Source organism: Halichoerus grypus, chromosome 8, assembly GCF_964656455.1.
Source record: "Halichoerus grypus chromosome 8, mHalGry1.hap1.1, whole genome shotgun sequence".
Classification (NCBI taxonomy): Eukaryota; Metazoa; Chordata; class Mammalia; order Carnivora; family Phocidae; genus Halichoerus; species Halichoerus grypus.
In genome coordinates, this window is record NC_135719.1 from 4,789,661 (window position 1) to 4,813,982 (window position 24,322).

General features: G+C 50.9%; 1 protein-coding gene and 1 long non-coding RNA gene across 5 annotated transcripts in view; both read right to left on the reverse strand.

The window, feature by feature from the left end:
* Positions 1–4,325: 4,325 nt before the first annotated feature.
* ZNF592 (zinc finger protein 592) overlaps positions 4,326–24,322 on the reverse strand; it is a 49,395-nt gene continuing 29,398 nt past the window's right edge. For all 4 annotated transcript variants that reach the window (XM_036083073.2, XM_036083047.2, XM_036083054.2 and 1 more), the window contains 7 exons: positions 17,466–17,644; positions 11,552–11,728; positions 11,126–11,285; positions 10,725–11,012; positions 10,393–10,505; positions 9,580–9,715; positions 4,326–8,281 (listed from right to left, as the gene is read on the reverse strand). In XM_036083073.2, coding sequence (XP_035938966.2) covers positions 7,796–8,281; positions 9,580–9,715; positions 10,393–10,505; positions 10,725–11,012; positions 11,126–11,285; positions 11,552–11,728; positions 17,466–17,644 — 1,539 coding nt within the window. In that variant the 3' untranslated portion in view covers positions 4,326–7,795. The remainder of the gene's footprint in view (positions 8,282–9,579; positions 9,716–10,392; positions 10,506–10,724; positions 11,013–11,125; positions 11,286–11,551; positions 11,729–17,465; positions 17,645–24,322) is intronic.
* Positions 12,971–16,573, reverse strand: LOC144382835 (uncharacterized). The gene is made up of 2 exons (XR_013450251.1): positions 16,529–16,573; positions 12,971–15,783 (listed from the first exon to the last, which is right to left on the reverse strand). It is a non-coding gene; the product is annotated as an uncharacterized LOC144382835 (long non-coding RNA).

Below are 24,322 nucleotides of genomic sequence, written 5' to 3' on the forward strand. Positions count from 1 at the left end.
GTCCCTGAGTGTAACAGTGGAGCTCCTGGGGGTCAGAGCTGGCTCCCTGGCCTGGAGCAGGGAGAGGTCCGAGTGGAAGAACATGTGGAAGGGAGGAAACGGGGTGGGGGGCGCAGGAACCACTCCGGGTTGGCAGGAAGCGGACTTGGTCATCGCGTAGTACCCCCTCCACCTCTCGTTGGGAATACTCCTCCTCCAGGCAGCCCACTTCATGTTCAGGAGGATTTTCCTTTTGATGAGTCTAATTCTGTTGTGCCCTCTGAGGCCACACAGAGGAAGTCTAGAGTGGCAGTCTTTTTGATAGAATAGCCCTGGAAAGGTGTGATAATACTGATCAGGGAACACCTCTTTTCTTGACGAATTATCAGGTTCCTGCAGTACGTCCGTGGGTGAAACGGCCTGGAGAGCCCTACACCATGCTGGATGCTCCCGAGAACATGTCCACTTTGCCAGGGCCCACCTTAAGCTGCTGGGCCGAGAACGTCACCTTGCACTCGTGAGCTCTTCTGGGCACAGCACAGCTACCATCAACACCATTCTGGTCAATAGAATCAAGATCTTTCAAGATCATATTTTTCTTCTTGGCACCCATGTAGACTCACACTGAGGTGGCCTTTTCCACAAGCGATGGCATAGGAATTGAGGTCAGAGGTCAGTGAGACCTTCCTTACGAAGCAACATCAGCTCCCACTCCAGTCTTCCATGCCCCCCCGGGCCTGTGGCCCATCTCAGGGCAAGTCATGTAGCAGGGTAAGTGAATCAAACACATGTCCACCCCTCCTGCTTCTTGTGTTTTTCCTTCTTTTGATTCTACTCATTTTAAAGGTCTCAGCCCTGAGCTCAACAAAGCCCGAGATTTCTGCTGGTCCTGCCCCCACTCCCCCAGCCGTGAGGACCTACTGCCTTCTGCTGCAAGCTGCCCTTCCTGCTAGTCAATCTGCAGTGCTCTGAAGTGTTCGTCTGACCTTCCTCCAAGGACCCCCACAGCTCCCAGCTCGGGCAGCTGAGCCCCTGACCCTGGAGGGTGGAGACTCCGGGTCCTGCCACTCTGGGATGAGCTGGCCACTCGGGCACTCCAGGGACTGGAGCTATGGCCACATCTGTGCTGGAGTAAGTGGACACCAATTAAAGGATTACAGGCTACAAGGAGCCACTCCTGATTCTGGTTTGATTGGAAGGGGAATTGGGGACTCAAGCATAGAGCTGCTCCAGCCAGGTGCCCTTCCCTAATGCACCTACTCTGATTCCACATCGGATTGGAGGAGTCAGGAATTTCTGCCACAGATGTAGGCCCTGTCCAGAATAAAGCAATCATGAGATGAGAGGGTGACTCTGTGGTCAGGGGGCAGCAGTTGTCCCTCGGGCCCAGGACACAAGCTCCACACCCTCAGAGAGACCTGGGAAAGGCCCTTCCCAGCCCAGGCCTCCCAGCCCAGGCCTCTCCTGGTCTTCTTGCAGGGCGAACCAGTTATTTTTCCTCCCCTACAAGTCTTTCTCTAAGGACCCTTCTGTATCTCAGCCAGCCCTCTGCAGCTACATCTTCTCTTTTTTTTTTTTGGCAACTGTTACTACCTCTCAGCAACAGCGGCCACAACTGGCTGCCAAGGAGTGCTCACCCAAGGGGCGCCACCGACAGATCATTTCTGAGCTTGCTGGCACCCACCACGCTTCCTCCTAAAGGACTGCTCCTAGTGTGTAAGCCCGTCGCCACCACCACCCTCACCCACCCAAAAAGTCAAATGCCATCTCCAGGCTCTAAACCCTCTACCTGTCCAAACTCTCCTGCCTGCCCTCCACAACTTTCTACCCTTTCCTTGCTGTCTGTCCCCTCCCCACTTCCCACCTTGTCTGTCATACCCTTTCCCTGTTTGGAAATCACATTCCAGAACCAGCCTAGGGTAGAAATGTGAAGCCTCCATCTCAGGCAAAGAGCTTCTTAGGAAGCAAAACCTACCCTCCTTCTCAGATACAAAAAATATTCGGCCCTGTCTATGCACAGTGGGTCCTAGGGAGAAATTCCAAGCAAGTCGGTGTAAGGACCAGAAAACCCCAGAGGAAAATAGGAATTGTATACAGTGTGCCCCGGGCTATCACTGAAAAAGGGAGGCGAGAAACAGATCTTCCCAGTTTAATGAATGAACACCCTACCAGAGAGGAGTTTAACCACTCTTCAGACATCAAAGGCATGATCAACTATCCCCATCTTCACAGAAAGTAGAGGCAAAAGCTGTGGGACTAAGTTGTAGAAGCAAGATCTAGTAGATTTTAGACTATCACTATGTATATACAAATACCATACCCACCCATGAAGTGAGATGATTCTGCTGGTCCTCTGTCACTTGAGCACTCACGAGGATGGGGGCTTTTCCCACTTAGAACCGACTTAAATGGCTTTATCATATCCTTTTGCCCCATTTTCAGTACAATCAGTTACATATATATTGACTTTTTTCACTAAAAACTCAACTTCAATTTGCAATAATAAATATTATAAAAAATAAAAGCATTTTAAAAGGCCAATGCATAATACAATGAACTAGCTCAAGAATTCATCTGGACCCAGGTCCCTAATGAAAAGATGCATCTTAAGATGCTTTTAAATTATCAAGTAAACAGACAGTTCAAACTTGGAAAGGCCTGACAAAAGCCAAAAGAAATAGGTACTTATCAAAGAGCCAGAACCCCATCTGAAAAAGCATAAATCTGATGCAGATTACAATGTAAACAAATGCAAATGAAAGTGATACTACCTTGGGGGGAGGGGGTAGAGAGGGATCATTTCTATTTCTGTATATGGCTAGACCAAAAGTCAATAAATAAAACAATTAAACAGGAGAAGAAATCCGATTAAGAGTTCTTGCCTTTAGGGAGGTCTCCTCTCTTTTGGCATAAACATAAGGAACAAGAAGATAAAATCTAGCCAGGCTCAGGATCCCCAGAGTTTTAAGCCAACACCCTCCCCCCTATTTGACAGATGGGAGTACAGAGGCCAAGAAAGATCAAACAACTTACAGAGCTCACATTGGAACCCAGGGCTTCCGAGTTCTAGTCACTGGTTTTCTTCATGTTATCGCATTGCCAGGGAGTTTAGTCAAGAAAAATAGGGATAACCCCCTGAGGAAATAATTCTGCAGAGGCAAAAAGCTGTATACGCAGGACTCTTCCCTGCACTCATGAAGTGGGAAATTTAAATGTTAAACAGGAAAGGGGTAAGTAAATTATGTTGATTTGAAAATGATTACAATAATTGAAAATGAGGATTTAGGGGCTTTGTAGAGACATGGAAAATGTCCAGATATAATGTTAAGTAGAAAAAAGTAGGGTACTGGGTGCCTGGGTGGTTCAGTCGGTTGAGCGTCTGCCTTCAGCTCAGGTCATGATCCCAGGGTCCTGCATCAGGCTCCCAGCTTCTTCTTCAGCCTCTACCTCTGTCTGTCTCTCATGAATAAATAAAATCTTTAAAAAAAAAAGTGCTGTACAAAATCAGAGGCAAAGTAGTGCTAGTCACACCTGAATGAATCCCAGCTTTGCCCCTTATGAGCTCTGTGGCCTAGGGAAATTACTCAACCACTCTGAACCTCCAAAAGAATAGCAGTATCCACCTCATAGGATTGTTTTGTGCCTACATAAGAGAATGAAGGTGAGAATCACACCTGTCATGCAGAAATGTTCCACTTCTGTTATTATCATAATCATATTTATCTGTGAACTGAACAAGAGTCCAGTTGGAAAAGCAGTTGGAAAGGACTGAAAACTGATATACAAAAATGAAAACAACTGCAAAAGTAGGATGGAATTATAAATACGCACGTTTTTTATTTTCTCTAATAATGAGATGTCATTTTCCAATGAGAGAAAGGCATTTTAAATAGGGACCTCAAAAAAAAAAAAAAAAAATCCTATTCTTGGGACCTGGCTCTTTCAGTTTGCTCTTTCCTCCAGAGGGGCTCAAGGCTCCCAGCACCTAGTTTCCTAAGACTGCTGTGGCATCTGTTGGTGGACAAGGTCAAGAACAGCCTGGATCCCTTGGAAAAGATGAGGGTGGGGTGGAGGGGTGATGACACAACACATTCTAGAATCTAGAACATCCTGCTTTGCTCAGAGCAGACCCTGAGAGAACTTTGTAGCTACCAGTTGAATTAGATTCTTTCATTCACATGTGCATACGTGCATGCATTCACTCACTCATTCGAACACTCTTTGGACTGCTACTGTATGCAAGGAACTGTGCTAGGAGCTTTTAAAGAATTAGACTGACCCACTGGATGAATTTAGAACAATCTCCATTACGTAAGTGAAAAAAGCAAGCTTCAGAACACTGTGCATAGAATGCTACCATTTGTATTAAAAATAGATATATAAATATACATATTTATAAACTTGTAAATGCATAGAATTGCTCAGAAAGGGTACACAAGATCTAGATAACAGTGATTAATTCTGGAGGCAGGCTGGGGAACTGAAGGCTGACCTCCAATAGGAAGCTTACTTTGCACTGTATATTCTTTTGTATTGTTTGGATCTTACCATGTATATGTATTAATTTTTCAAGAAAAAGAAAAACAGTAACAAAAAATTTTTAAAACAAGTAAAAGAAAGTGCGCCCAGAGCTGAGGATACAGTGGCGAACAGAGCAGGCAGGGGGTTCCTCTGTCTCGGGGAAGGCAAAGTCTGTCGAACTTGCTAAGCCACAACTGTTAAGTTTTCAAAACCAGACTGTTTACATAAGTTAGGGGAACAGTTCTTTCTACACCAATTATAGTAATTCGGCACATCGTTGTACAGAGATAAAGCAGTTGGAAAATAAATACTAGTCATTTGTCAAGCCTGAGAGTGTATTAAGTTGTAGTTTCTACAAGGGTGGGGAGCTTATCTGTTTAACTTGATCAGTAGAGCGTTCACTCCAGCTAACGTGCACATAAGCACTTGTTACAGCAAGCATGTGCTGATGATAACAAATGATAGGATAGCACACCCATTATAAACATCTTACGAAAAGAGCAGAAGATATTGGACCCTGAGGGAACCATGTTTTCTGGGATGCCCCCGCAAAATGATGGTCTCAAAGGCAAGGTCAACCCCAAGGTAAATGAAAGGTCACGGGAACACCTCCCCTGCTTCAGACCGTTGCGCACGGATGTTTCGCGCAGGGTTCTCCTCGGGCTGACGAGGCACAGGACTCCAAGGAGAACCTGGCACTCCGGGGGGCACCCCAACCACCGGGGAGGTAGGAAAGCCGGTGTCTGGGTGGCTGCAAAGTGCTGACAGGCTGGGAGCCAGCCAAAGCGGCCGGGCCACCAAGACAGCACGGGGGTGCCACCATGGACTTTAGAACCAGACGGGCCTGACTCGGCACCGGCACGTACCAGCCGCCCCGCAGGTTCTCTGTTCTTCTCCGTGAGACGGAGGGGGGGTAACCGGGAGATCCTCGTGATTACGAACATCACGGCAAAGTCTCTAGCAAGGTGCAGGCCGCGCAAGCAGGGCCGACGTGCTGTTTGTTGGCATCACCGCGGCCGCAGCGTGGCCGGGCCCGCGGCATCCGCGTCCACACCCACGTCCACGTCCACGGCCGACGGCTGGGAGGGGGAGGGGGGTGTGCACTCCACCCCCCGCCCCTCCCCGCGCGCCCTAAAGGCAAGAATCCCTCACATGCCTAGGGTGCCTCCACGCTCGCCGTCTCACGAAGCCCGGGGAGCCAGCTGCATGGGAGTTCCTAGGACTACCTGGAAGGGGGGCGGGGGGCGGCGGTGAAGTGAGGGGGTTTGTTAAGAGCCGGTTAAGGGCAGAATCCAGGCTGTGCCCCAGGTCTCCTGGTGAGTAGCTGGACATTCTCTCCACTCCGCACCATTCCCAGGAAAGAGCGGCGGACCCGGGTCGGCGCGGCGGTGCCCAAGTTCACCGTCCCCGTCCCTCCTCCCCCTACTGCTGCTCGGGAGCAGGAAGAGATCCGACAATCCATCCCAAACCCTTCTCAGGGCCTCCTCGGCACTGTTCCTGTGAACGGACCATGCGGTGCGGGGTGGGCACCTGCAGTGGAATTAGGAAAGGGACGACAGCCAAGATGGGGGGAGCACAGGCCTGGCAGGCGGCCTCACCGCCTGCTTGGGACAGAGGGCCACGGCGGCCTTGCCCAGTGTAGCAATCCTTAAACGGCAGAGTCTGACACTGAGGCGAGCACTAAGCGTTCTCAGGGCCACGAGCATTTCCACTCAAAATCTGGCATTGGACGAAAAGAGAAAATGCACTTTTTTTTCTGTTGTGGAAAGGTCAGGTGTATTTAACTGACTTAACAATTTACAATCGCTATTCAATGCCTTCCTTGAAAGAGCACCTCTAAGAACTCAGCCAGCACGCACTTGCCTTTGCTGCACTAGATCCTGCCGGGCCCAGTGGCACACCCCGCCGTGCAGGGCTGCAGTAGCAGCCTGGGTCGGAGGTCAGAGGACACCTCCACACGGCCTGCCCCTTGGGCTTGGTCAGGCCCGAACTCTGCCACCGGTGGAGAGACAGCCCAGCCTCCCCAACCCAGATTCTGCCGCACCGGAGAGCTCCCGGTGGGAGCGGCAACACCGGGACCTCAGCGAGATAATCCTAGAATTCCTCCCCTTTACCCCTCCCACCACCACCACCGGTAAAGGTTCTCTTAGGAGGAAAATCCATTTGTAGGAAAGATGGGGGTGCCCAGAACATTTCAATAGGCCCTAAGCCAAAGCTGCTAGCCCGGGGGAGGCCTTGCAGGGGCCCCTTGACCAGTATTAGGACCCTCCCCTCACGCCCTTAGGAGGTCTCTAGAGGACCGAGGACCGAGCTCCTGGTTTCCTAAGCACAGCTCCAGAATCTAGAGCGGACCTTCCTCGGACAGTAGGCACCGTTGCTCTCCCTCAGAGACGGGACAGTGAGGGAAGTCTGGGAGAGACTGAAGTGGAGCAGGGTAGGGCCAGGCTCACCTGAAGAGGAATACAAGAGCCCACCTGCATGGTCAGAAGATTTTTTATTTGAAATATAGTCTGAGCAACATGAGTGTAGCCAGAGGAGGAGGGGCTGACCTGCCTGAGGCAGCAGCCTCTCTAACGGCACAGGAGCGAGAGAACAAACATTCCAAGGTCTGGGCGCCCCCGGCCCCCGGCCCCGGGCAGCACAAGGACACACAGCGCCTCGGGCCGGGCTCCACCTCTCGCGGCCTGCCTGCCCCGGCGCGCTGCCCGCTCTCCTCCCGAGCGGCGGCGCTGCAGAACTCTCTCCCACCCACGGACAGGAGGAGCCAACGTGACACCTCGTTCTCCAGGACTATTTCGGGGGAGAAAGAGTCAGAGAAGACAGGAAGGAAGGCAAGGTGATCAAGGGCCCTCACCGAGCCAGCCCGGGTACCTCAGCCCTTCTCCGGCTCTGCGGGCAGGAAGGAGAGCTCCGAGGAGACCCCCGGCTGAGGGCAGCACCCGGGAACCTCCCAGAAGAGCACAGCGCTGAGGGGCTTCAAGCCAAGTTGACGGCGTTGGGGCCGGGCCACGTAAGCAGCCTGGGGTTGGAAGGACACGGACAAGAGTTGGGGTACCAAGAAGCAGCACAAAGCCATAAATAACAGAAGCAGATTCAGAGCTGTGAGGGTCCTGGGCGACCACACATTTCCCGGGGCTGGGGGACACCCGGCACCCGCAGCTCAGGGCAGACACTGCTCCAGGGCACGGCCGGCCGCACTCACACCGGCGCGGGGCCTTCTCTCTCCCACTGTCCCCGCGGCGGGGGGGGGGACGCCGGGGCACCACCCCGACCGCACGCACTGCAGAGCCTCCGGTCACAGCTGAGGGGACGGTGCGCGGCTGTCCTGGTCCTGAGAGGCCTGTGGGTGACTCTGAGCATCCTGGGCACCGTCCTCCTCAGAAGCCGGGCCTAGTGATCTCGCCTCTGGGTCGCCCAACAAAGGCTCTCCGGCACATTCTTCCAGTCCGTTCTCCCTGGTCTCCATGGACACCTCCTCCCCGGAGCCCTCGTCTGGCTCCGCCTCCTCCTCCTGGTCTCTCACCTTGTGGACGATGAAGAGGTGGCGGCTGAGGGAGCCCGCAGAGGTGTAGCAGAGGCCGCAGAGGAGACACTGAGCCGTGGAGCTGTCCGCCTGGTGCTGAGGTATGTGGCTCTGAAACTCGAGCCCCGAGTCTGTGGCAAAGCTGCATTTCGCACACTGGAACAGGGACTTGTGCCTTTTGGTAGAGGAGACCGCCGCGCCACTGCTGCTGCCCGGAGCGTCCCCGGCTCCGCTGCCTGGCCTCTTCAGATGGCTCACCTGCAGGGGAGACAGCGTGAGCCGGGCCGCGGCCCAGGCCGGAGCCCCAACCGGGACGCGCAGAACCGCCGCCGGCCCCGCTCGGCCCCGCCCTGACCGCGGCTTTACGTCTGGTGTCTTTCAGGTTTTCCCGCGTGCTCGCGTTCTGTCTCAGTAACGGATGCATGCGGCGCCACATCCCAAAGCTATGGGAAGGGCAGAGAGAAGATGAAGTCCCTCTTAGCCCACTCCCCAGGCCCGCTCTCCCTGAGGTCCCTCCCAGAGCCCGTCTGTGCACGCACAGAGAGACAACTGTGTCTTTGACAAAATGAGAGCATTACACGCACACTCCCCTTCACCCTGCTTTTTCTAATTGAGGACATGTGTTGGCCGCTGTCTCTGTGAGGGTTCGTTCTCCTAACAGCAGCACTGACGCGTCAGAGGGGTGAATGGTCCCCTCTGGCCGACACGGAGTTGCGCTCCCTCACTGCTTACGGCACACAGCCCTGCAGTGCGGTGCACGGACCTCTTCAGGCCCCAGGCCAAAGATGTAGGACAGATAAATCCTAGGGACGGAACTGCTGGATCAAAGGGCATGTGCATCTGGAGGGGGTGGGGTGTGCATCTCAATCACAGACAGATGTCGCCAAAACGTCAGCAGACACCCCACCTGCTGTGTGTGAAAGGGCTTCTGCCGACCAACGCCCTTTTCCCAGTAGCCAAGAAGGAATGCCCTGGAACTCCAGGCAGCCCTCAGAATTTCCCAGACACGACTGACCCTCTGAGGAGCAGCCCTCCCTACCATGGGGTGGGAAGAGCCTGCCGTGAGGAGGGGAAACCACGCTGTTCCAGAAGTTCACCAGAAATGGGACGAGGGCATGGAACAGGGATGCTGTCGTAGAACGAGGGTCAGGATCCCAGGAGTCTAGGCTTGGCTCCTCCCGTAGCGAGTGTGCATGTGTGAGAGAGAGACACACACACGCACGTGTACACACTCAGGTGAGCACTGCCATCCTCAGCCCCCCTTGCACCCCCCGCCCCGGGACTAGAGGGGCAGCCTCAGGATGGCATGTGTGAATCCACTCCAGGGTCCACACAACAGGTCACGTGGCTAAGGAAGGGATCACAATGACAGGGAAGCCTCGGAAAAAAAGGCTAGCGGGCTGTCTCCCAGGGCTCTGTCCCTGTCCTTTACCTGTGTGTGGTCCCCAGGGGGGTCACACAGGACTGGAGAATGAGCCACAGTGAGGGAAGCTGTCACTGCTGCTTGCTCAAGGGGCTCCCGGAGCGGGCCGCTCCAGGGGCAGGGCCACACTCACCTGAGGGGAATGTCCGCCCGGAGGTCTGACTTTGGACGTCTGGCTCAGATCAGGGCTCCTGATACCATGCATAAGGCTGATGTGGCTCTCCAGGAGGGAGGGCCGAGGAAAGCTCGGGCTGTCCTCTGTGCAGTACCTGCAGGGGCACAGCCCGGAGACAGGGTCTGAGACGGCAGGCCCCAGGGAGCCCAGCGGGGCCGCACGCGCCCGGCAGGGAGCCGAGGTGCACGCTGCTTCTGGCTCCCGGGGAGAGAGTCTGGAGCAGGCGGAGCGCTGGCTGGGGGGTCATCAGGCTGGCCGGGTAGTGCTGGGCACTCCCCAGAGACATGGAGCTGGCAAGCCAGCCAAGGTGGCAGACAACAGCAAGTCAGAATATTTGTCCTGGCCCTGAGCCATGATCTCACTCTCCGCTCCCTGATATCACTGCCCAGAGGCCCAAGGGCTGGGCCGGCGGTCAGCAAGGAAGAGGCCAGGGTGTGTCTGAAGAACAGACACGACGTCGAAGCCTCTTGGCCACACAGGGCACATGGTCCCATCACCATCACCATCACTCCTCCCAAACCTCAGGGCTGGTAGCGCTGAGCGGCAGTGCGGCCCAGGGTGGGGGAGGTAGGAAGGGAGAGGCTCAGGGGCCACCAGGGGCTAGAAGCTGGTTCCCGACCGGCCCTGCCTCCTGACTGAGCATCTTTCCATGAGAAGCTTGCTTCTCTCTTGCTTCCGACCCCTGATCTCACAGCAGAGAAAAGCCCCAGCGGTGCCGGCGACAGTCTTTTTGAATTTCAGGCCTCCTGGCTCCCACCTCCAGGCACTCACCCACAAGTATAGACTTTCTTCACTGTGTCGTGGTTGTTGCGGATGTGTTTGCGCAGGCTGTTGGGGGTGTGGAAGGACTGTTCACACTGCCGACAGGGGTACCGCTTCAACGTCTACGGGAGACGACAGGACGCAAAGCATCAGAACTACAAGGCCGTTCCCGGTGCAGCTTTCTACTCGGGCCATGTAGGTGGAAAGACCTCAGGATCTGTGGTACCCACCCTGCCCGAGGCCCTGGGAACCCTAAGGGGCCAGCCACATAAGGGGGCTCTGACCCACAGGACAGAAGTCCAGAGTCTGGCACCGCCTGGTGACCACGTGAGGACACTTACCCGACCGTGGCTCTTCTTCATGTGGGACACATAGTTCTCCCGATCAGGAACCCACTCCTGGCACTCCTGACAGGTCCAGCCAGTGTTCCTCAGCCGGGGCCTGGCCTCAGCCCTGCGATGGGCCTCAGGCCTGCCCCAGCGGCTAGAGGACAGGGAGCTGCCCCGAGCAGCCACGCTCGTGGCTGGGGGCTCGGTGGGAACTCGAGAGCCAGGGCGGCTTGAGGACGTGTCCGATGAAGACTGGAGGCTTGACAGCTCGTCCACATTTCGGGGAACACCGTGGGTGCTCTGGGGATGGGGAGAGCGATTACTGACTGGGCAAGGGGAAAGATGCACAGAGTCAGACCCCCGGCCTGAGGCGCGTGCCCTCCTCCCCAGCCTCCGTCCCCAGGGCACCCCACCTTGACATGTTGCATCAACTCCGGCTTCTGCAGAAACAAGAGTGGGCACTCGGGGCACTTGAAGACGCCCACCTGCGTCTTGCTGGCATTCTGGTAAAAATGCTGCTGAATGTGCCTCTTCTTGTTGAAGACCATTTCACAGGAGCACTTATAAATGAGCCTGGAGAGACAAGGCCCAGGGCGTGAGGTGGCCAGGCTCTGTGCGCAGAACCTCCACCCCATCTCCGCTCTCTCTGAACCAGGGTCGGGTTTGGGAAAGCACTACTCTAAGCCAACGTGGCTACTCCCCGGCCTCGGGATGCCTTCAGTGAACCCCAGGCCGCCTGCAGCCTGCCACGGCTCCCTGGTCTGTCCCAACACCTTCCCCAGTACACCCAAGCCACTCCGCTCCGGCCCACAGGCCTCCCGGCCCTGGGGCTCACTCACTGGGAGGGTCTGTGAGGCTGGGTGGGGTGCTGAGTGGCGCTGTGGTCCGCGGTGCTGCTGGCAGTCTTGAAGGCCATGGGGCAGAATGCACATTTGTGGAAAACCTGGCAGTGTCGCTCCTGGATGTGGCTTTTCAGCAAGGCCAAGGTCAGGTGGACGACCCCACAGTGGATGCACCTGGATAGGAGTGGTAGGGTGTGGGAGGCGTGTCAGACCTGGAAGTAGTGCTGGAAGAGGAGGGACGGAGGGCAGGAACAGAGCCATCTCGGGGGCCCTCTCTCCCCCTCCATCCTCCACACGTACATCCTGAGAGCCTGTCTGCCACCGTCTGGCACAGTGCGGTCACCAGGGTCCCCCAAGCCCGAGGCTATACCTGGGAGAGAAGGGGGAAGAAACCCACCCCACCCCTCACTGGCCAGAGAGAAGCTGGTGGGAATGGAGAGGGAGGGGAATGGTTCCAAGACGACATAAACAAAACCCTCCGAAGTGCAACACCACTGCGGGGGTCCAAGAGGAAATTTCAGGAGGAGGCCAAGGAGAGCGTGTGCCTTCCCACAGGCTGGTAGTGAGTGGGCGGGGACGGCCACTGCACGCAAAGTGCGGTTGGGAAGCGCTGCGCTCGCCCGAGCCACGGGTACAGTAAAGCACGCGGCCTCAAAGCCCTGGGAGGAATCCTCCCGAGGGGCACTGTCCAGGGCAACTTGTGGTGACAGCAGGTATGTTCCGTACTGTCCTGGCCACGTGGCAATTTAAATTAATAAAATACAATGGCCAGTCGCACTGGCCACGTGTCTGACGTGGCCGGTACCGTTCTGGGCCACGTAGCTCTGAAGTGTCGGAGCACCTCCCTCGTGGCACCGCGGATAACTTTTTACTTCTTTTTCCCCCAGGTTGTATTTTCCGAGCTTTGTTTAGCAGATATATCACTTGTAGCGTGTATGAACTATCTTAAACCATTTTTTCCCGAGACTGAGGCATGGTGGACTCTTCCGCCAACTTCACAGTCTCCCTCTATAAATCTGGCCTTCCCTTTCCTCAGTCCCATGAGCCTATGTGACCTCCACGCCATCCTCCATCCACTCCGGGACCTAGACTAGACCCTCTCACACGTTCGTTTTTTCCTCCTGCCTACACACACACCCCCATCTCCCGTCTGTGAGAAAACACCTTCCCTGCGCCCAGCCATGCCCCTCGAGGTAACTTTGAGCTCCCTTTTGTTGCAGTATTGCCTTGAACCCGTAACCCTGACATCCCAGTAAGCACGAGAGGCTGTTGCTTTACTGAAGAAAAGGACATGCCTTCACTTAAAAATTCTTTGACTCCCAAATACAGCCCTTCTATTCACTACATGACCCCGTTTTCACAGTCCACCTACATCATCACAGAATCCTGCCTGGTCTTTTTTTGTTTTTCCTCCTTTTCTGTGTATTGGGGGGGGGGGTTGGAGATGGAACCCCCTTTGCAAACGTAATTAGCTACGAGGAGCAGCCCACAGAACCAGAAAGCTGTTTGCAATGACCTCTGATGTGCACTCATTACTAAATTTGTACATGCTTTAGAGTTTCTATACAAGCTACTCAATTATATTTTCTTTTCTCTCCCGCTAAACAAAATAGTGACCAAGCTCCAGCACACAGAAGTACTTCTACACCACAAGGTATTGTGAGGAGAAAATAAAATCTACATATTTCCAAATTCATCCAAAGTGGTCAAGTACACCTGATATGTGTAAAGAATCTTAAGTGGCCTTATTTGTGCAGTCTGACCAAACTTCAGCAGGGGCAATATAAATATACTCTTCAAAACTGCGGCTAAAAACCCATTCTATGTACTGAAGAGACATTCTTCAAAGAAATCTCACGGAAAGTGAGAACATAAAGGGGTAAAAGAACACACACCAAGTCAGTGAAAGACTGAGTCAAGTATGGTTTACAAATTGATGAAAACGCGTGCAGAAGAGAAATCTGACCCCGTGACACAACTCTTTACCAATTTTTTAAGAGAAAATACACAATTATAGAATCACATGCTATGAAATACATAAAGTTTTAGAAAAGACAAAGAGGAGTAAAATACGTAATTGTCCTAATAATCACAAATAATAAAAAAATGACATATCACTAAGAACAGTCTAAACTTGCTCCTTTATGACATCACTGGCCACTCTCCAAACTTTCAACAAAGATCAGAATAACTTACACAATTCTGAAATTTATATATAATGTATATACACATTTTACATGAAATACATACACACAAAACATATATAAAATGTACTTTGACTATGTCTTCAAGAAAAGCAAAAATAACACAAAACAAAGTAAGACTGTAAGACTCTGTAGTAGAACTCAATGAAACGGAGCATAGGTACACTCTGAGAATTCACTGAAAAGTAGAATACCCACAGAATGGGAGGAAATATTTGCACATCATGCATCTGACCAGGGACTTATATCCAGAATATACAAGGAACTCTTATAACTCAATAGTAAGATAATAAATAACCCAATTTAAAACTGGGCAAATAGACATCTCTCCAAAGAAGATACCCAAATACCGAACAGAAAAGATGCTCAACACCATGAGCCACTGGGAAAATGTAAATCAAAACCATAACGAGACGCCACTTCACCCCCACGGGGACGGCCATCAGCAGAAGTCAGACAGTAACAATGCCAGCAAGGATGCAGAGAAATAAAAAATCTCATCTGCCCGCTGGCAGGAACATAGAAATGGTACAACCACTTTTGAAAACAGTCTGGCAAGTTCCTCAAAAAGTTAAACAGAGTTACCAGTTGATCCAGCTCTTCTACTCCCAAGTATCTACCCAAAAGAATGGAAAATATGTGTCCACACAACTGATGCATGAATGTTCATCAGGGGCATTATTCAAAACGGCCAAAAGGTGGAACCCCAAGTGTCTATCAACTGGTAAACGGCTGAGCAAACTGATATCTACAGACAGGGGAATATTATTCAGCCGTAACAAAGGAGTGAAATGCTGACATATTACAATAGCGATGAATCTTGGCTAAGACTACATATTCTATGATTCCATTCCCGTGAAATGTCCAAAAGAAGCAAATATATGAGGCAGAAAATAAATTAGTGGTAGCTGAGGGATGGGGGAATGGAAGGGTTATGAATATAGAGTTTCTTTTGGAATGATGAAAATGTTCTAAAATTGGTTGTGGTGGCTGAACAACTCTGTAAATACACTAAAAACCGTTGAATTGTACACATTACATGGGTGATTGTATGCTGTGTGTCTAAATAAAGCTGATACAAAAAAATATATGTGAATAGCTGAAGATCTTAAGCACAACCAATACTGTACTAGTGTATCTGTCTTCTCAGTTCAACCACGGGCCACTGAAGATTTTAATGTCAAGATCTCCAGTAAGCCCTCTGGCTGAATCACATTACACTCTTCTCTAACATTCCTTACAAAAAGGCTTGACAGGGGCATCTGGGTGGCTCAACTGCTTAAGCATCCAACTCTTGGTTTCAGCTCAGGTCATGATCTCTGGGTCCTGGGATCGAGCCCCGAATCCGGCTCCCCGCTTAGGGGGTAATCTGCTTCTCCCTCTCCCTTTGCCCCTCCCCCTGCTCCCTCTGTCTCTCTCTCTTAAATAAATAAATCTTAAAAAAAAAAAAAAGGCTTGACAAAGTGAATTGCTTTTGAGACACTATGTTTCTTTTTATTCTTACAGATGAAAGTAAAATAAAATACTGAATTAAAAGACCAAGGCGCCTAGGTGGCTCAGTTGGTTAAACGTCTTCCTTCAGCTCAAGTCATGATCCCAGGGTTCCTGGGATTGAGCCCCACATCGGGCTCCCTGCTCAGCGGGGAGTCTGCTTCTCCCTCTACCCCTCCTCCTTGCTCATGATCTCTCTCTCTAATAAATAAATAAAATCTTAAAAAAAAAATGCTATGAATCTATCTGTGTCATTGGAAATTCCTTGGATTCAAAATTCAAAGATAAAAATTTAAGTACTGCTTGCATTTTTAGTGGATTGGACTTGATCTTGGAACTAGCAGCACACGCTTAAGTCACAGTTGGAAAGGTATTTTCAAATGTTACACAATACTGTAAAAACACACGTTCAGGTTGTTTGGTTTAAAAATGTGGCCGGGGCGGTGGGGGGCACCCAGTTGGCTCAGTCGGTGGAGCCTGCGACTCTTGATCTCGGGGTTGTTGGTTCGAGCCCCATGTTGGGGGTAGAGATTACTTAAAAAAACAAGAAAAACAGTGGCCTGGGATGCTGCCAAGCAATGCTCTTCTGCAACCCAGTGGCAAGGACTTTGAATAACCCATCTCTGGTTTGTCCTGTTTCTCCTGCACTTTAGGGTCTCCATTTCCCATAACATGCAAAAGAAGCTAGTCTGCATTTGGAAGTGCTTACACCGGGACAGAAGCCTGGGAGTCCCCACAGCCCCTCCCCACCCCTCCACCCCGTCTGCGAGCCACCATCAAGCTTTAATGCCTCGACTCCCTAAAGCTCTCCCAGATCTACCTTCTCTCCATCCCCACAGCCGCCGTGCCTCAGCCGGAGCCCCCAGCCTCTCACCTGGACCATCACACTCGCCTCCCCACCAGTCTGGGCTCTCTCCTCTCCAACACATGTCAGCTGCCCAGAGCCATCTTCCTGAAGCACGGGTCTAGCCAGACACTCCCCTGCTCCCCTGCTCCAGATCCATCTGGAGCCCCTCACTGTCTACTGGAGAAAGTCTAAGTGTCTGCCAAGGACTACAAGGCCTCGCCTGGGCCTGGCCCTACCGATGCCCTGGCCTCATTTCCCACCCCCACCCCGAGTTCATCTCCCCACCCCCCAAAATTTTCATCATTCCTGTAACCTTTTGTGTGCACTGACATCCCTGCCCATACCCTTGCCAGACATGCTCTCCCCCTTTCTCTTGCTGGAAAACCTAACTCCTCTGTGAGCTTCCCTGACCACCCCTACTGTGGGGCTTACCGCTCTGCGTTACCGTCACTCGCGCGGTCCGCGACCCACCACACTGAAGCCCCTGACGGCGGCAGCTCTGTCCCAATCCCCTCTGTATCCTGAGTGTCCGGCACAGCGCTACAGATCATGACAGGTACTCGAAAAGAAAGTGATTCAATGAACTAAATCAATATTTTTTTTTAAATACTAAAGAGAAGAAAACCTTACTAAATGTGGACAAAATTAATTTTCAGGTGTGAAAGTGATAACGTAAAAAAAAAAACATCAGAAGATGTAGAAACTCCCGACTGTAGTAGATCAGTAAAGGGGGTCTCACCGAGTGGCTGTAAAAGTTAGAGATCAATGTGTTTGGGAGGGCGTTTTCCTCCCCATTTTGATCTTTTTCCTGAAAATGACCTCTTGCCTACATTTATTTGACATGTGGAGGAGACTCAGTTTAAAAGTTCTCTTGGTTTTACTATGAGGCTGATCATTTTTCCATTTTCAGGTTGTGCTTGTTTCTCACAAACTGACAAAAATTCATCAACGTAAAGATACTAAAGCCCTTTGCACCTTTCAGTTCCAGTTGTTAATGGAAATTGAGAACATCTGAAAGTACTGCAATCAGTAAATGTATTATTGTAATGGTACTTTAAATTTAATATGCCAAACACAGTAACTCTGTAAGCAAATTAACTTTATACACTTTTAAAAACCAAACTAATCCCCCCAAACCGTCCCTTCAAAGCTACTTTTTCATGTTTAATTCTTTTAACTCCTTATTCTTGTCCCCTTGCCTCTTCCGGTTCTCTAAAAATAAGAACACCTATCCAAATGCCAACTACCTTCCTGTCTCACTAGGCTGGGCCCAGGCCCCTTAAGACCAAGGCTCACCCTGAAATGAGCTCGGCCCCAGGAAAGGCCCGGCCACTGGGCCGCCCCGGACAGCACGCCAGGCAGCACCCACCTGTAGCCCACCTTGCGGGCATAGTGCAAGCAGTTTTCCTTCACGTGGGTCTGGAAGTAGGCGGAGCGACAGAGGGCCCCACACTCCGGGCAGCAGTAGGGCGACTTGTGGGCGTGGATCCGCTGGTGGGCGCAGAAGCTGCACTGGTTAGGCAGCAGCATCTGGCACACCTGGCACGTCTGGGAAAAAGCACCAAGAAAGCAGGTCACGCAGGCGCCACAGGGGCCGCGAGCTCGCGGCTCTCCAACCACAGCGGGCTGGCCTTCCTAGAACGGGGGTCAGAATAGCCACCCCCCCAACCATGCTCTCGTCCGCCCTCCCAGGACACCCGGCACCCCCAGGCCTCGTTAAAAGTATTGATCCACCCAAGCAAGCTCTGCCTCTCACCTTATTCATCAGAGACAGAACTGATGCTATGTTTCCAAAGATCAGTCCTGCTTCTAGGACTGTGAGTGCTCCTTCCCTCAGGCTTAGCAGACCAGCTTTTCCTTTCCAGGGGCCAAAGGCACTTCTTCAAGTCTCAGACCCCACGCCACTGCCAGACCCCCCAGGCCCTCCGCCCCCGCCCAGCAGAGGCAGATCCTGCTGGACACCTCTAGTCCGGTGGCTCAGGGACTTCCGGAGCAGACCTGATGGGCCCTCAGCAGCCCCCAGGGCAGGTGGACGGAGTGGTCTTGCCAGTGTCCATGCCCTCAGCCCTGCCTGCCCACGCGGGGCTGTGCCGAGCCACAGCTGACCACATGTGCCCACAGAAAAGGGCGGAGTGGGCAACAGCTCCCTGGCTCCCAGACTCAGGAGAGGACCAGCGGGGAGAAGTCCTGCAGCCCGCAGCGCAGACAGCCGGGGGGGCGCAGCAGCCTGCGCGGGCACCTGCAGCAGCCCAGGCCCTGCTGAGTCAGAAGGGGCCCCTGTGCTCGCGCTTCCTGCGGGGGCCACTGACCTGGGCCCAGACGAGTGGCTTAGAGGGACAAGTCGTTGGGGAGGACAGGAAAAGCAAAATCCAGAACACGGGGCCTCTACAGGACACACAGCCCCGTTTTTTCAACAAATAGATTTCAAGGGAAAAACAGAGAGAAAAAGGAAACTTATAGATTAAAAGAAGTTCAAGAGAAATTTTCACATTGCAATGTATAGCACTTATTTGGACCCTGATTCAAGCAAGCCAACTGTAAAGAGAGAGGAGACAATCAGAGATACGTGAACACCAACTTGATAATGATAGTGGGACATTTGACACTTAGTATTAAGGTCTGATAATAATAAGAAATTACCATGATTATTAGTTTTGAGATGTGATGATACTATATCCATGTTTTTTGTGAGGAAAACCTCATATTTTATAGATACATACTGAACTATTACAGATGCAGTGATGCTGGGATTTGTTTAGAAATAATCCATGAGCTGGGAGGGATGGGTGAGAAAATACATAAAACGAGATGGGCCAGGAGTTGGCAATTGTTAAGGGAGGGTTTGTTATACCTTTCTGTCCACTTTTACATATGTTTGGGACATTCCATAATAAAAAGCCTTTTTTTTAATATATTACTTTGGGTGCACAACAGTAAGTACGAAAGGGGGGAGGATGACCCCCCACACACACAGGCACACCTACACATATTTGCAAAACAGGAGCCATGCAGAGATAAACCACAAGTGAACAGAAATGGTCACTTATGGGGCAGGAGGGAACAGAGTGAAAGCAACAGGGACTTCCAAGACTTCAGGGAGGACCTTATCATGTAGTTTTAAGCTTGGAATCACATAAATGTTTTACATAGGTTTTTTTGTTTGTTTGTTGTTTTTGTTTTTTAATTCCAACACCTGTCACCAGGTCCAAGGTTTTGTTTTTAAGATTTATTTATTTGAGAAGGAGGTGGGGGGGAAGGGGGGGGCAGAAGGAGAGAGGAAGCAGACTCCACACTCAGCATGGAGCCCTGTGCACGGTTCAATCCCACGACCCTGAGATCATGACCGGAGCTGAAACCAAGAGTCGGAGGTTTAACTGACTGAGTCACCCAAGCACCCCCTGGGCCCCAGGTTTTAAAACTAGATAAAACTGGGACGCCTGGGTGGCGCAGTCGGTTAAGTGCCCAACTATTGGTTTCGGCTCGGGTCATGATCTCGGGGCTGTGAGATCAAGCCCCGAATAGGGCTCAGAGCTCAGCACGGAGTCTGTTTAAGATTCTCTCTTTCCCTCTCCCTCTGTCCCTCCCCCCCAGCACACGTGAAGGCATGCACATGCATGCACACTCTCGCTCTCTTTCTCTCTCAAATAAATAAATCTTAAAAATATATATATAATTAAACTAGAAAAACAAAAACATTCCCTAAAAATTGAGAAACAGAAACTAAATAACCTAACAAGGTATCAAGTTGGTGACATAACCATATAGGAAAAAGACTTATTCGCAGTGACCTTTAAAATGCAGTATTTTGACTTATACATCCTTAATGGGATCTAAGAGCAGAAAGAACTGCAAATATACCCTCGACTTTATGTAGTTGTCCTAATGTTAAAAATAATATTGGTATTGATATTTCAAAATTTGTGTGTATATATGTATGTGTGGTAGGAAAATCTTAGGAACCAAGATTTTCAGTATAAAATCAGTTACATAAAAACTCCATAATTTTACATTTGAATACCAGTATAAACTCATGATTTTTCTTCCCCTTTTTTTTTAAAGTAGGCTCCATGCCTAATGTGGGGCTCAAACTCACAAACCCAAGATTACATGCTCCACCCCCTTTCTTCTTTTTAAAAATGTATACTTCTGGGGCGCCTGGGTGGCTCAGTTGGTTAAGCGTCTGCCTTCAGCTCAGCTCATGATCTCAGGGTCCTGGGATCGAGCCCCGTGTCGTCTCCCTGCTCAGCAAGGGAGTCCACTTCTATCTCTCTCTCCCCCTGCTTGTGCTCTCTCTCGCTCATTTGTTCTCTCTCTCAAATAAATAAATAAAATCTTTTTTAAAAAAATACATATACTTCTTGGGGCACCTGGCTGGCTCAGTCAGAAGAGCATGCAACTCTTGATCTCAGGGTCATGATTTCGAGCCCCACACTGAGTGTAGAGATTACTTAAATAAATAAAACTTCTTCAATAAATAAATAAATACAATAAAAACACATACTTCTCAGCTCTGGCCACGGCAGAGGCCTAGTACCAGATATACCCAGCAAGCATCTCTGGTACCCAGAATGTGATGTCTAAATACCATTCCTCACTGCAAGAAACCTGGCTCTTGAGACGGATGGCTGATTCCACATTTAGCACAAGAAATGTGCCCAGGACATCCTGTTGGGACTGAAAGTAGGGAAGCTTCTTAGGCTTCATGAGTTCATGTCCACAGGACGTAGGAGCCAGCCTGACAGAGCTCCACGACCAAAGACGAAACAGCCCGACCATGGAAAAGCGACTGACCCAACATACCAAACATGTGAAAACCAAAGAGTTCATTGTAAGAGCAACAGAGGAGGCCACCTCATGCCCATTAGGGTGCCTACCACCGGAGGCAAGCAAACAGACAGACAAAACAGAAAATGACAGGTGTTGGCACGGATGTGGAGAAACTGGAACCCTTGTGCACTGTTGACAGGAATGTGAAATGGTGCAACCGCTGTGGAAAACAGTATTGGGGGGGTTCCTCAAAAAATTAAAAATAGAGTTACCATATGATCTAACCATTCTACTTCTGTGTACATACCTGGAAGAATTGAAAGCAGGATCTCCAAAAGATATTTGTACACCGTGTTCATAGCAGCATTATTCAAGCAATACCCAAGAGGTGGAAGCAACCCTAGTGTCCATCAACGGATGAGTAGATAAACAAAATGTGGTACAAACATGCAACGGAATATTATTCAGCCTTGAAAAGGGAGGAAATCCTATCACGTGCCACAATATAGGTGACCCTTGAGGACACTATGCCCCAAGTGCAATAAGCCAGTCACAAAAAGCAAGTACTGTATGATTCCACTATGTGAGGTACATGGAGTCAAATTCATAGAAACAGAAAGCAGAAGGGTGGTTGCCAGGGCCGGGGCAGGGGGGCGGGGGGAGTGGGAAGCTGTTTAATGGGTATAGAGTTTCAGTTTTGCAAGATGAAAAGAGTTCTGGAAATTAATTACAGAACAGTGTGAATGTACTTAACGCTACTGAACTGCACAGTTAAAAAATGGTGAAAATGGTTAACTTTATGCTATGTGTATTTTACCACAATTTTTTTTAAATAATAGAGAACAGACTCTTAATACACTATTTGAAACTATTAGGACATCAACTCACTACTGTAAAAACTGTTAACTAAGGGAAATAAATTAAGTATGTATCCCATTTTCCAACATAAACTATATTTCAAAGTAACCAAATAGTGCTCATCGAAGAAGGAAAGATATTTTACACAGAACTCCAGCTAATAACTGAGAAAGAAATTATAAAATTACAAAACACCCTTCTTCAACTCTTAATAAAATTACTGACTCAAGGAGCAATTATTAATGAATATTAAAATAATTAGGTAAAAGATAGGGAACTTTACAATGAAGGGATCAGAACATCCCCACCTAAACATACCGATCATGCTTAGTATCATTAAAACTGAGACAATCTGGGACGCCTGATTGGCTCAGCCAGTTAAACGCCTGCCTTCGGCTCGGGTCATGATCCCAGGGTCCTGGGATGGAGTCCCACATCGGGCTCCCTGCTCTCCCTCTGCCTGCCACTCCCCCTGCTTGTGCTCTCTGTTAAATAAAAAAAAAAAAAAAATCTTAAAAAAAAAAAAACTGAGACAATCAAGGACTCTATGCCTCCCTGAAGTCATGAAATACGAAGAACATGACATTCCCCTCCGCAAAACTGCCTATTTCTAGTCTTTATTGCCAATTTCTGGTCGACAGATAAAATACAGGGTATTGAAGAATGAATTAATTGTATAAGGAAGCATCAGTCAAACCCATAATTATCCTGGAAAATTCTCAGGATGCATGAACCAGTGTCTTCAACAAATCAATGCTATGAAAACCAAAGTGGAGGACCTGGTGGGGCAGAGTGGGGAGTGGTATTGTTATAGACTGAGAAATTTAAAAGACAAAAACAAATGCTAACATGTGGTCCATATTTGGATCCTGATTCAAAACAAGCCCAACTATAAAAAGATCATTTTTGACATGAAAGGAAAACTTGTATATGGACTTGTATTAGATAACATTAAGCAAGTGTTCCTTTTGTTGGATGTGACAAGGACATTATAGTTAAATAAAAGCGTTAAGACCAAGAAGAAACTGTGCTGACAACATCCCAAAAAGGTGGCTGGGGATGCAGGAAGGGCCCCCCTCCAGCCCCTGCAGGGGTAGGGGTATCCAGGACAGGGGAGAAGTCGGAAGGCCTGCACGTGCTCCCTTGCAGTCCCTACGCCAACTAGAGTGAAGCCCAGCCCGGCTCCATCCATCTACACCCTTCCCCGCATATGGCCTGAAGCCTGGGTACTGTCTCAGGAAACTCAAGTCCACCAGCCAGCAAGGTTAGGTTTTGACCCCAGACCTCAAACCTTGTCCTTTCCCTGCGACTCTGAGACCACATTTGTTGGCAGGAGATTTTGTGAGGGATCTGCACTGGGCTGAGAGAAGCCTGACAGCCTTCCTGGGTCCCCTCTCCCTTTCCTGTCTGGGGGCCCAGCTCCCACTAGAGGAGAAGATGCAGGATGGGGGGGAGTGTCAGCCGAGGATCCTACACCCCAACCTCTGAGGGCTCAGATTTTAGAAGGCAGGTGAGGAACAGTGGAAAAACACCAAGCATGAACCTCTGCTGACAACGGTTCTGACCACATGACCTAGAAGAAGTGGTCAGCTATGTGGGGACAGCTATGTGGGGACAGCTAATGCGGGGGACAGCAAGAAGACTGAAGCCCCAGAGCAAAGGGCCAGGGTCGCCACACTCCATCTGACTCATAAGAAACACAATGCAAACTGAGGAGAGACGGCGAAGATGGGAGGGGACAGTGAGCCCACAGCTCCTCACAGAAGGACCACAAGCCACCAAAGTCCACCTCGTGTCTCCACCCCAACACTCCCCAGGCTCCACAACTGCCCTCCTCGAGTGCACTCTGCACTTTCCCGCACCTCTGTTCCCTACACCTGGAACACCCCCCCCCCTTCCCCAACTTTTCTTGCAGGTCCAACTCAAATGTCCCAGCCACTGGGCACCTGCCCTCCGCCCCAAGTCACGATGAGATAGTCCCTCCAAGGCACTCTGTGCAACCACGTCTACAAGCCTTTCAGCCCCAAACGTAGTCTGCCTCCCCCTGTAGCAGGTGAGTGGCGAGCCCTGCCCGCGCTGAGCCACGCGAGCCCCTGGAGGAGCAGTGCGACACCGCCCGCACCCCTGGGCCCGACGAGGGAGCCTCCCTCCACAGGGCGCGCACTCGGGACACTGGTGCAAAGCTCCTCGGCCACAGACAGGCATGCAGGCCCTGCTGCCCTAAGTAAAACGCTGCTTTGCTTTCCTCCCAGGCCTCTGCAGCCCCGGCTTAGGGAGGTTCAGGGAGGGGCGCGCTTGTCCGGGACGTGAAGAGAGTCACCTGGAGGAGGAGGGAGAGAACCTTCTGGAGGCATGTCTGGAGGCCTACGTGCAGAGGACCTGGCGAGCACAGACAGCCACCGACACGGACGGAGCCAAAGGGTCTGCTCAGCACAGACTGTCTTCAAAAACAAACAAACCCAATCTCATCACGTAACCGAGAATCGGAGCAAGCCGATCAGCGCGGCCGCCTTCCTAGAGCGGCGGGAAGGCAGGCGAAGAGGCCCCCGCAGCCTCTGCCACGGCCTGCAGGCCTGTCTGCTCGCCTTCCGCAGCCCTGCC